Consider the following 15,088-nt stretch of genomic DNA (forward strand, 5'->3'; position numbering starts at 1 on the left):
TAAGAGTGAATTGCATATAAAATTGTGGAACTTTAAAGTGAAATATCTCGAAAACTATGAGTCTGAGGACAGTATATGCGTATACATTTTTTAATCCTGAGGACCTCCTCTATCCATCCGTACCATCAAATCGTGGAGCCGAAAGAATCGTAATCGTGCCTAAGAAAGTACATATATTGATATAGATAGAAGAAAGAACTTACCTCTTCAAAATCCAAATCAGAGATAAAGAGATGTTTAACTCCTCTCTCACTGGAAGTGAGAGAGCAATCGCTAAACGTCAAAACCACCTAAACTTTGACAGTTGATCGAGTTCAGGAGGTTTTGACGTTTAGCAATTGGAAACGAGCCATGGCCAGATTGAAATCTTACCAAAAAACTATGTAAACGGAGGGATTAGTTGCATCGTTCAAGACCACTTATAAAAAATGTAAAACAATGAAAATTAAATAAATTTGTGAAATTTAAAGGTATTTGATGAAATGTTTTGTAATTTGAAACATCATAGTATTATTTTCAATTGATAATTATTAAAAACTTTTAATGATTGAGAGCTAACAACCTTAAATCCAATTATTGGGCATTGAAAGGACAAAAGTCAGTTGTTATAAGATTCTTTAAAAAGATCTAAATAGTTTCTCCATATAATAAATAACCGCTATATAGTAATTTTTATTCATTCGTGTTTTAATTTAAATGCTCAAAAATTGTAATTTTGTTCAATCTGGCCATAATGGAAAATGTTATAAAAAACGCTAATTTTGAAGCGCTCTCACACTGGAATAAGTTTAACAACCCTTTATTCCTGATCCAAATTCAATTGCTTCTTTTCGCTTATTTTGTCTTTTAATTGAAAAAAATGTGCATTTATCTTTCATATTTTAGTAAGTTAATATTACAATACGTTTAGAATGTCAACTGTTTTTCTCTCTTTTACTCACACTTTCTCCCATTCAATTGAAAATTGCAGAAAATCTAACAGCGTTGCTGAACAGCTGGAAATGTTTCAATGTGTTTGTGCAATCTGTTACCTCCTTCTTGCAGGGGTTATGCCAACATAAAAATTTTGTTTATAACTCTCTACACCAATCACATTGATATATTTTATCAAAGATGGAGACGTAATCAAACTGCAATGGTAGTTTTTAACTATCATTAGGGATAAAGGGATATCCAACTTATTCCAGCGTGAGAGTGCCTCAAAACATTTTTCATTATAGCCAGAGCGGACAAAGTAATAATTTGTGGGCATTTAAATTAAAAACCCAACAACTACGATTAAAAAATATTATATAGTTGTCGTTTTCTCCTTTGAAGTTGGTCGCCTTGTCGTGGCGAAGGGGCTTAAGTAAGAGTGAAGTGTGCATCCCAAAGGAAACGCACTCTAATCTTACGAACTAAGAGGGACACTTCATAATTCCCACAATAGTGATATGGATGAATAAACCCTAGGTTTTACGCCCATCTCCTATTGTGGAAGTATGAGGATACCCGAACCAACACCACCCTAAGCCAAGGTGTCGAGGTACCCGTGCCGAGGGCTGAATGGTCAGCGGGGGGTAATAAATAGCTGATCGCGAACGGTCCCCTCCGATGCCCGGGCGAGGTCGGAGGTATAAAAGCCTTCTCTCCGCATACCGGCTCTGCGGACGAGTGACCAACCCTTTTCGGATTACTCGTGGGACCAAACATGAACGAAAACAATAACATCAACTACAACAACCAAATTGACGACAATAGCAACGACTAAGGACATGAACTATCGGAATCCTATTACGGAATCCGAAGAAGACGAGCTACTTGCCTCCAGCCAGGAGACGAGTAAGAGTACTACCGGACATACCAACCAAAGTATACCGGTAGATACAGCAGTAAAAGCCCCTGATATTAGGGAGGAAGCGTCCACCTCCAAGGCTGCCATGAGCACCAACCAAAGTGCACTGGCGACTAAAGGAGAAAACAGAAAGAAGCGCAAGAAATCCCAGAATCAGCTGAGGAAAAACCGGTACCAGAGGGCAGTCTTCATACTAGGAAAGATAGCCAAAGACCAGGCAGCCGGTACCTCAGTTGATGAGGCCGAAACAAAGCGCCTCAAATCTATCGTAGAGGAATATGAAGGCTACCTGAAAAGGAAGCAATCACAACCTGAAGAAGAGAGCAAGCGAGAGAGCACTTCTCAGAAGAGAAATCGCTCCATCACAGAAGTACCCAGAACTCAGCCCAAAAAACCGAGGCGAAGCGAAGGTGAACACAGCAGCACAACAACGGCAAGGCACTTCTGCGATGTTGCCAGAGATAGCCTGCAGGTGGCCATCATAGACGGAAATTCCTCCTCTCCGAGCACAATGCAGGAGAGATGGGTGGAGATCGACGTCAGATTGTCGAGTATGGTGCTAAGCTATGTACTCGACAATCCTGCGGGTCCTCACCCGGAGTTTGACTCTTCTGAGACCCTCAGGGGCTACAGGGTCATCAAGTGCGTGGACCAGGCCTCGCTGGATTTCTTGACGGGTAGTGTGGCTAAAATTAGCAACGCCTTTGTAGGCCTCCAATTGAGGCTTATACCCGCCAAGGACATTCCGAAGAGACCTCGTGCTCGCATTTGGTTACCCCCTCTAGAGGAGCCAGGCGAAAAACTCCTGCGGTGCATTAAGCTGCAGAACAAATCTATACCTAGTATAGATGAGTGGCAGCTAATCAAGGAGGAAAAACCGAATAAAGCAAGCAAGCCAATACTAGTGGCCATTTGTGATGAGTCCATTGAGGCTCTGAAGAAGACTGATTACAAAATCAGCTTCGGAATCCGCAAAGCCAGACTAAAAATATTCCAAGGCGACAAAGCGGCTGACGAAGACGACACGGAAGAGGTCGACGACGCCAGCCAGTTGCTAAAGAATGTGGGCATCGAAGAAACCCGAGATGCCCAATAACATAAGATGCGTACAGATAAACCTGCAGCACTCGAAGAGTGCTACAGCGAATCTGACAACCCTCGTGAGGGGGGCATCGACATCAGCCTAGTACAGGAGCCCTGGGTCAATGAAGATACCATTAAAGGGCTAAACAGCAGCAACCATAACCTGTTTTACACACGGAACAGAGGTAAACCTAGGGCATGCATTCTTATCAATAAAAGTATAAATGCATTTCTTTGTCCTAATTACAGCACAGCAGATATCACAGTGGTAAAGGTGGAACAGAAGGATAAGCCCTTCTTCTTGGTCTCGGCCTACTTGGCCCATGACGAAGACATACCACCGGCCCCGCTCACCAGACTAGTAGAGGAGAACAGGAAGGAAGATGTCCTAATAGGGTGTGATGCAAACGCAAGGCACACCGTATGGGGTAGCTCCAGTATAAACACCAGAGGTGAGTCACTCTTGCAGTATATTTTGAATAGTAATCTAAGTATTTGCAACAAGGGCGATAAGCCAACTTTTATTTTCCCAAGCTCGGATAGGTTTCCGGGGTGGGAGGAAGTGCTTGACCTCACGCTATCAACAGACACAGACAGTCTCGTTGTGGATAACTGGAGGGTATCCGATGAGCCTTCCATATCGGATCACTCTTGGATACTCTTCAGCATCCGCGCCTCTTACTTACCGGAACCCTAGAAGAACGGCATGGGGAAAATTTACCAGTATAGCAACAAAATGCCTTGAAAAGGGAGGCAATTAGAGCATCAGAAATCCTGAAGAATTAGATTCAGAAGTAGAGAAGTTAGAAAAAATCCTAACCACAACTTTTAATAAATCTACTCCGCTAACAGTTTTGAAAAAGAGAAAGTCTCTTCCTTGGTGGAACAGTGAACTCAAGAATTTGAGAACACAACTAAGGAAGGCTTTCAATGAGAGTTTTAGAACCAAAATCTGGCAGCCATATAAAGACAGTATGAAAGAATACAAAAAAACAGTCAGGAAAGCTAAAAAGGACTCATGGCGATCTTTCTGTACATCGATAGAAAGTTGCACAGAAGCCGCCAGGCTGAGTAAAATGCTATCCAAAGATCATATTAATACTGCCTACATTAGGGCGGAGGAAGTGATTGGACCTCCTCGGCAAAAGAGTCTCTGGAGGTACTAATCACAACGTACTTCCCCGGGAGCCAGCAAGTACCTTCAACGAGGGTTCAACCAGAACCACCGCTGAACGCAGCTGACTATCGAAGCCAAATAGTAGACAAAAGAAAAATCAAATACGCCATAAATAGTTTTGCACCATATAAAGCGGCAGGTCCTGATGGGATTATGCCCATAATGCTGCAAAAACTGGTAGAACCAATGGTCCTAAGGCTAGAAAATATATACAAAGCAAGCATATAACTATCTTACATCCCAAGAAGTTGGAAAATAAGTAAAGTTGTGTTCCTCCCAAAACCAGGCAGAAGAACACACGAGAATGCCAAGGATTTTAGACCTATAAGCCTTACCTCCTTTATGCTGAAGGTACTAGAAAGGCTAATAGATCTACACGTAAGAACAATAATGGCGGAGAAGTTATCGAAGTCCCAACATGCGTACATGAAGGGCCGATCAACCGAAACCGCCCTTCACGAGGGGACAAGTGTAATTGAAAAATCACTACATCACAAACAATACACCATGGCTGCATTTCTAGACATAGAGGGCGCCTTCAACAACATAGAAGTAAATGCGATAATTAATTCTCTGGCACATGGTGGGATAGACGACACTGTGTGCAGATGGATACTATCGATGCTTGAGAATAGGAAGATTATAGCTTCAAACGGCGCTGCAACAAAAACAAGCTATGTGAGTAGAGGAACGCCTCAAGGGGGGGTCCTCTCTCCGCTTCTATGGGTTGCAGCGCTGAACGAAATACTAATCCAACTAACTAAATCCAACTAAACGGCGGAGGAGTGAAAGCAGTAGCGTATGCAGACGATATAGTGTTGTTGGTCTCAGACATGTTTCCTTCAACAGTCAGCGAGATTATGGAAAGAGCACTTCATAGGTTAAACCTATGGGCTAAAAACAATGGTCTAGGAGTTAACCCGAACAAAACAGAACTGATGCTATTCACTAGCAGAACCAAAATACCTCAGTTTCAACTTCCGGTACTAAACGGTACTACACTCACTCTATCCCCCACAGCTAAATACTTGGGGGTGGAGATTGACACCAAACTGTCCTGGAAAATAAATATAGAAAAAATAATAAACAAAGCATACATGGCCTACTATACTTGTAAGAAAATCGTCAACAAGAATTGGGGCCTTAAACCAAGTATAATCATGTGGATGTATACGGCTGTCATAAGACCTATACTTGCATATGGAGCTCTGGTATGGTGGCCAGCGCTAAACAAACAATACAATATTAGAAAATTAAATGGAATACAAAGAGCAGCATGTGCGGGTGTTACGGGTGCAATCAGGTCATGTCCGACTGATGCGCTCAATGTGATCCTGCATCAACTACCAATGGACATTTTTATTCACAAAATAGCAGCCATTGCGGCGATAAGAATAAAAGAATTGGGAGGTTGGAATCAGCAGAACTACGGACATAGTGTAATTCTAAAATAGTTCACTATTAATAAATCAGACTACATTCTCCCAAAGCTGGATTTCAATAGACACTTCCAGGTGAGGATACCATCTATACGAGAATGGAGAAGAGGTCCAATGGTAGAGGAAGATACCACCTCAATCTATACCGACGGGTCCAAAATGGACTGTGGAGTAGGCACGGGGGTATTTTCCGCTGATCTAGGCATATCTCTCTCTATACGTCCACTGAACTCGGCTAGCATCTTCCAAGCAGAAGTACTAGGCATAGAAAAAGCCTGCGAAGTTCTATTAGAAAACCACGGGAATATACATAAAGCAACTATATTTACGGACAGCCAGGCGGCCCTCCTGGCATTGTCTTCACCCATGAAAAATTCCAGTACAGTTCACAACTGCAAGAGAGCACTAAGCTCAATAAAAGACAAGCTCCAGCTAAACTTGATCTGGGTTCCCGGCCACAGGATCATTTTCGGTAGCGAAAAAGCAGACGAGTTGGCAAAGGCAGGAGCTTTCCTCAATGAATCCATGGCGGAGCTAATACCAAGCCCGCTAGGATTGATAAAAAGAGAGATCAATAGACAATTTCAGCAAATTGCAAACAACAGGTGGAAAAACATTACAAAATGCGTCATAACTAAACAATTATGGCCAACATATGACAGGAAAAGAACCAATGACTTATTAAATAGGTCAAGAAAAAGAATTTACAGAATAACAGCTACCACATCAGGGCACTGGCCATTTGGGGAACATGCGTCCAAAATGGGATTGCCCTACAACGACATCTGCCGTGGCTGCGGAGTAGCAGGGAACAAGGAAACAATCTTCCACTTTCTCTGCGAATGCCCAGCTCTAGCACAGATCCGACACAAAACACTCGGAATCCACCAAGCACCAAACCTTGAATGGATTTCCACCAAAAGCATATCGGACATAAGTAGTTTCATCGAAACCTCAAAATGGTTTGAGAGAGAAGGTGAAACGTAATAGCAGATACAGGAGGTTCTACGAATAGTGTATCAAAATGGCATATCAAGTGCTAATTGAGCCCAATAGGGCTGCACTCCTACCTACCTAGTAGTAGTAGTAGTCTTCGAAGAAATATTCTTTCGAGTATTTTCGAGAATATTGTCAGTAGGCTTATTGGTCTATATGAAGATAGTTCATTTTCTGGCTTGCTGGCTTTGGTATCATTATAATTTCAGCACATTTCCACTGCGTGGGGAAATGGCTCAATTTGAAGCTACTATTAAAAAGCAAAACCAAAAATAATAGACATTTCTTGGAAAAGTTTTTGATTGTCCAAGCGTCGATGTTTTTGAATGAATTTTTCAAACGTGATATTTCAAATTGGACCTCTGAGAGTCTTACGTATGTAAGAGGCTTATCCATTGGACATGGGCAATCAATGTATGATTCGACGTCCTCACGATGGCTGGTGCTACTGAGGTTAAATGGCTTAAATATATCTTTAAGATGATTGGCAAAAGCGTGTACCTGTCTTATGGCTGGCCGTTTTAAGTATTTGGTGGCTTTCCAAATGTTATATTCATTGTTGTTGTTTGGATACATTTTTTTTAGATATGCTCCAATCAATAATTCTTTAAGTTCAGCCAAACTAGTTTTAAGCTCCTTAGTTGCTTTATTGAGGGTTTTTTTGTCATTCGGATTCCTGCTGTTGTGCCATATCCTTCGAAGTCGCCTCTTGTTCTTAACCAATTTAGATATTTCATCAGAATATGGTTGTCTGCTTCTATGTGTTCGAGAAGTTATGTTACAATAGTTGGTTGAGGCTAAGAAGGCGGCTTTGTGTATTTTGTTAGTAAAAATCTCTACAGCATCATCTAAGCCCCTAGTTGAATTTATCTCCATGTTGAGATTTATACTGGATTCAGGTCGAGATTGAAAGAGTTTAATATCAAATCTTTTATTTAATATATGCTGTTTCTGAGCAGTAAGTACAGCAGGCAAATTAGAATGAATAATTAAAGCGGAATGATCTGAAATAAGATCGTAATTATTTATTATTTCGACTAGATTAGCGTCAATTCCAAAATAAACAGCAAAATCAATCAAATCAGGGGTCTTGCTGAGATCTATGGGCCAGTAAGTGAGACAACCAGTAGAATGAACATTTAAATTTTTTTCCATAATGCATTCCTATAGTTCGCGGCCTTTGGGATTAGTGAGACGAGATCCCCACCGTGGATGTTTGGCATTGAAATCACCACGAGCTAGAAATCTACTACCCAGTTTGTTAAAAAAATTAGTAAATGACCGTTTACTTATGTTGAAACGCGGAGGTAGCTACAGTGCGGTTATAGCAATCCCTCCGTTAACGCTTGTGATTTCAACGGACGCAGCTTGAACTGAAGGCAACGATATTGGTTCTAATATCTTATATTTTAAAGTTGACTTAACTATAATTGCAGATCCGCCATGTGCTTTACCATCAGGATGGTTGCAAGTAATAATATCGTAACCATTTATTTTAAAAAAATACTTATTACTGAAATGAGTTTCTGAGATCATGACAATATCTATGTTATTAGTTACAATAAAATGTTCGACTTCTAATCTATGGTTACTAAGTCCATTGGCGTTCCATATTGCCATCTTAATTCTTAATTGCATAATCTTGAAACAAGAGAAGACATCATTGATATTAACGTCGAGGTTAGTTCAATTTGTTTGAAAATTAGCGCTTTTAGCTTCTCGAAATTGCTGTGGCTATGTGCAGCAGTGTTTTGTTGTCCTTTTGTGATTTCTGGGTAACTAAAGTTGTTATTGTAAACTCATTGCTCAGTATTTGAGCGAACACCATCTTTAGATCTAGTATTATTCACAACTTCCGGTGTGTTTAACGTGGGAACCTGCTGACGACAGCCTAACTCCACGGTACTCAAAAGTACACGGATCAAATCAATGCGTTGATCAGCGCCCTGAAAATGGCAGGCATTTCCAGTACCAATTGGCAGTGTAGAATGGACACACTAACCACCTTGGTGGGGTTCGAGGCCCATCTAGAACCTCTGCCGTACTTTGGGTCCGGCACCCACGATACTCCCCAAGGGGCTATACCGCATGAGCAGGTTGGAGCGAACTCCAAGGGCTCTTGCTCCCCGTGGTACCAGAATTAAGTCTTCGGTCAGACTTCGTTGCGGAAACTACTACCAGTTGAGCTTCCATACTGCTCTGGACTGGTGACCAGGGGTTAATCCCCATACCCCCATCCCATGCACCCACAAACCCCCTTACCTAACCTAACCTAATCTAACCTAACGTTTCACTCAATCGCCTTCGCCGCCTAAAAATCTCACGTGCAAACCTATTAAACGTCCCTAACAGTTCGGCATTCCAGCTAGTGGAGATCACACCGCTCACATCTAGCTGGCCATTAACATAACTGATTCCCATTCCCCTAAAGCTCCTGATGTCTGCGTACATTGCGCATTCTGCAATGACGTGTACCCAATCCTCATTGCGTACTCCGCACGCACATTCGGGTGTTTCTGAAAGATTTCTCCTATGCAAGAATGCATTCAGAGGCCCATGTCCCGTGAATAGAAAGCCCGAGCTCAGACAAAATCTGAAGTCGGGGTTTCCTTCCACAAACCTGACATCCTGGATGTATTTGTAAGTCACTCGACCGTTGCTGCTATTGTTCCAACGGTCTTGCCACTTATTCCGAACTATTTCATCTATTAGCCTCTTGCTTCCTAGATATCCCTCCCTCTCTGCATCATTGTCAGAAATCCAATCATTTTGGAACAATGACACACTCAAACCCCTCCTTAACCTGAAAGCAACAGCTCTCTGTATGACAGTCAGATCAAGCGGGGGAGCTCCTAACAGCACCTGCATTGCTTCCGTTGAGACGATGCGACAAACAGGCAAGCAAGCAAGCATTATAAAACGATTGGTGGACGTACTGGCGACAACTTGCCTTTCAGCAGCATTGTCACCGTTTTATCCATCGATATGTCTACACCCACACCAACGCCCCAATTGTGGACAATTTCAAGAAATTGACTACCCGCCCGTTCTATTTCACTACGTGAACGACCTCCTACTAAAATAAGAAGGTCATCCGCGTATGCAGAACATTCACAGAGTGGCTCCAGCTGTGCCAGCAGGGAGTCCATCATGAGGTTCCATATATATGGACCACAGATAGATCCCTGTGGACAGCCACGAGTCACACTGGTCTCAATGCTCCCACTCTTTCCATCGATGGATTCCTTTCCGTCGGAAAAATAACTCCTCCAAAGAGTAATTTCTGGACAGTTAAATTCCTCCAATCGTTCAATGACTCGATCCCAGATCAGGTAGTCGAATGCTCCCTTTAAGTCATCAAATATGCCGAGAACATATTTGTTGACATTCTCCCTAACAGCATTCTGGACATACATCCAAGCGTCCTCTACGCTACGTCCTCTTCTGAAGCCATATTGTCTATCTGACCAAATACCGCTCGTTTGCTCCTGAAGTCGTTCCACCATTACTCTTTCCAGCACTTTCCCAAGTACTGGAAGGAGATTGATGTCCCGATAGGAGCGAAGATTGTCAGTCCACCATTTTAGTTTTTTGCCGCGGTAGCTTTCGCTTTTCCGCAGCAATCTATCATTAACACCCCAAACTAATGCATTTAGCTGAGCGATTTGATCGTCAACCCCCAACTCCCTAAACTCACTAAGCGGTATTTCAAATACCGCTTCCCTAACAGGAAGTCCATATTGGCGCCAGTCGACACCAGAGGTACGCCAGCGCCGCAATGGACTTACTTGCTCCGTTGGAGGAGATCTGGCAGTAACCATAATTTGAATCAAATTATGATCACTTAGACTCCACCCTCCCTTTATTTCCCACCTGACGTTAAACGCTCTGCTAGCTGCCTGATTGATGAGGGTAACATCAATATCACTAACATCTCCTGGCCCATCGAATGTATAGAATTCGCTGGGCTTATTTACTATATGGAGGTTATTAGCCACCACCCATTCGCTGAGTGCTTCGCCTCGACTGTGGCTTTGGTATCCGGCCGAATGCCGGAATACCTTACTAAACCACATCGAAGACGAGGCCCCAGGTAAGGCTCTAGGGGTTCGCTAAATTTGCAGTACAAACTAGCGACAACCAGTTTACCGAACTCCCCTGCTACAGAGACGCAGACTCCCTAGTATTATTCACAGTCTATTTGTTAGGATCTTTATTGCACACTAGTGCCTGATATACCCTTTTCAGACCTGAGAAATTAAAGTTTACAGATTTTAACGCCGCTTCGCACAGTTGCTAATATGACCATCCTGAATGCAATAAAAATAAGAAAAAAAATTATCCGAAGAAGGATTCCTAGAAAAAGGACCCGCAAAATTGTGTATTGCCGGTCTTAAGGCCATATTATTGAAAGAAAAAGCAGTACGATTTAAAAATCTTATTTCAAGAAAAAAAAATGATTTTATATTGATGGAATGTATTTAAAAATAATATTCAAGTACATTGATTTAAAGCGATAATTTTTTTGTGTGGTACTCCTGAAAACAGTTTTTATTTTTGTTTAGGCAGAGAAATACATCGCATTTGGAGCATTTTATTCTAGTTCAGCTTGTACATTCTTTCACGCGGCACATCCGTGGTGTTGTCACATCCATTGCCTCTGGCCAGTGATCATACCGATCAGTACGTACATCAACGGGGTCTGTTTCTTTTTGCAGCTGGCTCTGCTGTTGATGTGCAATACGGAACAGGTGGATTAATTGGCCTTTCAGTGAATTTGGCCAATACTTCGCCGAGCTCAGATTTAAACTTAAATAGGTCTTTAATATTCTTTTTTCGCATGCCCGCCTTTAGTACATCGGCTCTGTACTCTCTCCATGAATCGCATACTGCTATGTCAATCAAATGAAAAGTTGTTTTTACAGTCCATTTTTTCGTTTTTATAAAAATTCTGTAGTATTCCATTGACTGATCAGGTGCGTCGACTCCGCCCATTTTAGCGTTGTAACGCTTCACGATTTGAGGGCATGGTACATTAATGTGCTTGCGTTCCTTTTTGCACCACCTTTGTACCACTCCAACTGGGTCTTTTCCACATTCTGTGGATATTAGCGTAACGCACTTGCTATGGCGCCATTTAACTGCAACTACATTACCTTTCACAAACTGGCTTATGTCTCCTCTATTCATATTTCGGTCTAACGGGAAATCCATCCTCCGCACAGGCAATCGGTTTAAAGCTATGGTCCCAGTAGCCTTGTAGCCGAGTTCCAGGAGCTTTTCTAAAAGCGGAATCGTGGTAAAGTACCTATCAAAATAGAGAAAACTCCCTTTCGGCAAATGTTTTGTCAATCTGATGACAATAGACGGTCCAACTACCAAGCCAGTGTCAGAAAAAGTTCCTTCTCCTTGGAATATTTCGAAATCGACGACGAGCTCGCTGGAAGTCGCAACAACAAGGTTCTTAAGACCTACAGGTCTCGGTTTATTTTTAACGTATTGCCGCATGGACGCCCTTCCTGTAAATGGGATCATTTGCTCATCAATCGAGTATTCCGTAATTTCTGTTGCTAATGCTTGGCATCGAGATCTAACGCAGTCTATAACCGGCTGAATCTTAAACAGTTTGTTTGTCGGAGGCTGCAGAGTATCAACAAAATGGAGGCTGTTCCTTAATGTAAAGAATTTATCTCTGGTCATCGCGTTCTTTTTTTTGTGCTAATCCGAAGCCTTCCGACCAATACATCCGGACTATGGGGTAAGCTAGGCAACCCATTAGGATATGGAGTCCATAAAGATTTTTAATATCGGCAGCAGTAGCATTGAGGACACATCCATGCTGAGATAAGTGATACTTATCCGTGAAAAACGCGGCGTTTTGAAAATGATCTTCAGGAAAATATTTCTGAAAATACTCCATGGGTGTACCAACTAAAATATTTCCTTGATGACTTGTTTGTTGCGGGGGCATCGAGTCAACAAAACCGACGCTCTTCCAGACTTCATCCCGATCAGATACGCTTTTATTTACTTGACTTCCGAAGAAGTTTCATTACAATCCGACTCGGATGAACCGCCCATTTGCCTATTTGGTTGTTCAAAGAGCGCATCATCATGTAAGTCATCAGAAATAAAGTCAGTATCGGAATTTTCCAATATTGGAGAAGTTGAAGCACGTCCCCATCAAGATTCAAATTGAAATGACCTGGAATGACACAATTGTGCGGGTAAATGAAAATGCGAGGTCAAAGCCTGAAGCGCGCAATTGTGTGGTCCTTTTTTAAACTTGTTCAAAACACTTAATTTAATTATAATTTTTTCACAATAAGATAATATATAGTTTATTTAATATTTTTCAATACACATTTTTGCAAAACATCACGAAACTAGAACACTACACAAAATTTATTTCAATTTACCTTTTTCCATTCTTGACAACACGGCTGAACACTTCAAAATTTGCAAATTGTGACAAAAATATACAAAAAATCAAAGCAACCGTTGAAAAGAAATAAGTGGCATAATGATTGCTTTCGGGTCTAAACACGTAGTAAAGCGAAAAAAAATTTTAACATATTTTTAGTCTTACCCGCACAATTGTGTATTGAAGGTCTGAAAGGGATACTTGACAACCTTTGTAGTTGGCAGTGTGATTTTGCAAGCAGTGTACGCGTTTTGGTGGAGTACCTGGGTCTTTTTCGCAAAGAGCAGTCTGGTGGTCCAGACTGCACTTAACACATCTGTACGGCTTTTTACAGTACCGTTTAGTATGTCCAAACTCTTGACAGCGATGACACTGAACTAAATCATTAAATTTGCGGGGAGGTTCGATTTTAACTACCGCGCTACACAATCGATTAATGTCAGATAAACTTTTGTTGTTTACCGACGGCTCTAAGTCAGCAAAAAATAGTGACATTGGCAATAAGACCTTTTTGAGATAAGTCAAGTATAATGTCGTCTATGGGTGTGGAATAGTGGATACTTTTTATAACAATTTTATAGGGCTTCTCCTCTTTTAACTGATACGTGTGAAAAATTATATTATTTGAGTCTAAATACATCACAAGTTTTCTATAAGATGCATGACTGTGGCTTGTCCGTCTCTGCCGGTTAAAGTTGAGAAATTGCCTATCATTTTATTTATATAGTTTACTTGTGATATGAAAATCGGTGGTGGTTTGAAAACACTTGTATCGGGTGACTTTTTAAGAGCTTGATAACTTTTTTTTAAAAAAAACGCATAAAATTTGCAAAATCTCATCGGTTCTTTATTTGAAACGTTAGATTGGTTCATGACATTTACTTTTTGAAGATAATTTCATTTAAATGTTGACCGCGGCTGCGTCTTAGGTGGTCCATTCGGAAAGTCCAATTTTGGGCAACTTTTTCGAGCATTTCGGCCGGAATAGCCCGAATTTCTTCGGAAATGTTGTCTTCCAAAGCTGGAATAGTTGCTGGCTTATTTCTGTAGACTTTAGACTTGACGTAGCCCCACAAAAAATAGTCTAAAGGCGTTAAATCGCATGATCTTGGTGGCCAACTTACGGGTCCATTTCTTGAGATGAATTGTTCTCCGAAGTTTTCCCTCAAAATGGCCATAGAATCGCGAGCTGTGTGGCATGTAGCGCCATCTTGTTGAAACCACATGTCAACCAAGTTCAGTTCTTCCATTTTTGGCAACAAAAAGTTTGTTAGCATCGAACGATAGCGATCGCCATTCACCGTAACGAAACCCAATTGCTGCGAACGGCGACGAATCGACATTTCACGGTCTTCAGCCACACTCTCAGAAACAGACGAAATATTCTCTTCTGTACGCACTGTACGCATTCGTGTGGTTGGTTTAATGTCCAATAAAGTAAACTGAGTGCGAAACTTGGTCACAATCGCATTAATTGTTTGCTCACTTGGTCGATTATGTAGACCATAAATCGGACGTAAAGCGCGAAACACATTTCGAACCGAACACTGATTTTGGTAATAAAATTCAATGATTTGCAAGCGTTGCTCGTTAGTAAGTCTATTCATGATGAAATGTCAAAGCATACTGAGCATCTTTCTCTTTGACACCATGTCTGAAATCCCACGTGATCTGTCAAATACTAATGCATGAAAATCCTAACCTCAAAAAAATCACCCGATAGTTGTCTCTGCGTATTCTAATCAATGTTATTATCACTTTGTGTGTTTGTGTCTAAGATTGCAAACCGGTTTGATGTGTTTGGAGTACTGTTCGGCCTTAATTGTTTTTTCATTACATTTGGGGATTCAATAGTTTTACGTTTCGTTGCTTTGGGCTTGTACGCGTTTTGCCAGCCTCCGCTGTTATCACACATACCGACGTTTACAACGTCCTCACTAACCATTAATTCGGGGTTTTGTTTTTGCGTTTTCGCGTTTTATTACATACGATAATATGTTTACAAAAATGCACGGACAAAAATGCATATACACTTTTCGACTATACTCGCACTACCTGTAATCGTACGCACTAAGTTTTGTGACCGCACACACAGAATTCACGATGGGAACCAACTCAAAAAAAATGCGTATGAA

The 15,088-nt window shown here is 41.4% G+C and overlaps 1 protein-coding gene across 4 annotated transcripts in view; it reads left to right on the forward strand.

The window, feature by feature from the left end:
• The first annotated feature begins 1,334 nt into the window (after window positions 1-1,334).
• Window positions 1,335-15,088, forward strand: part of LOC126765696 (uncharacterized) — a 624,074-nt gene continuing 610,320 nt past the window's right edge. For 2 of the 4 annotated variants that reach the window (XM_050483427.1, XM_050483430.1), the window contains exon 1: window positions 1,335-3,369. In XM_050483427.1, coding sequence (XP_050339384.1) covers window positions 1,755-2,930 — 1,176 coding nt within the window. In that variant the 5' untranslated portion in view covers window positions 1,335-1,754 and the 3' untranslated portion in view covers window positions 2,931-3,369. Of the gene's footprint in view, window positions 7,640-7,699; window positions 7,908-15,088 lie in introns of those variants that run through there. The other 2 variants (XM_050483428.1, XM_050483429.1) reach the window with 2 other exon arrangements.

Source organism: Bactrocera neohumeralis, unplaced genomic scaffold, assembly GCF_024586455.1.
Source record: "Bactrocera neohumeralis isolate Rockhampton unplaced genomic scaffold, APGP_CSIRO_Bneo_wtdbg2-racon-allhic-juicebox.fasta_v2 cluster11, whole genome shotgun sequence".
NCBI classification, from domain to species: domain Eukaryota; kingdom Metazoa; phylum Arthropoda; class Insecta; order Diptera; family Tephritidae; genus Bactrocera; species Bactrocera neohumeralis.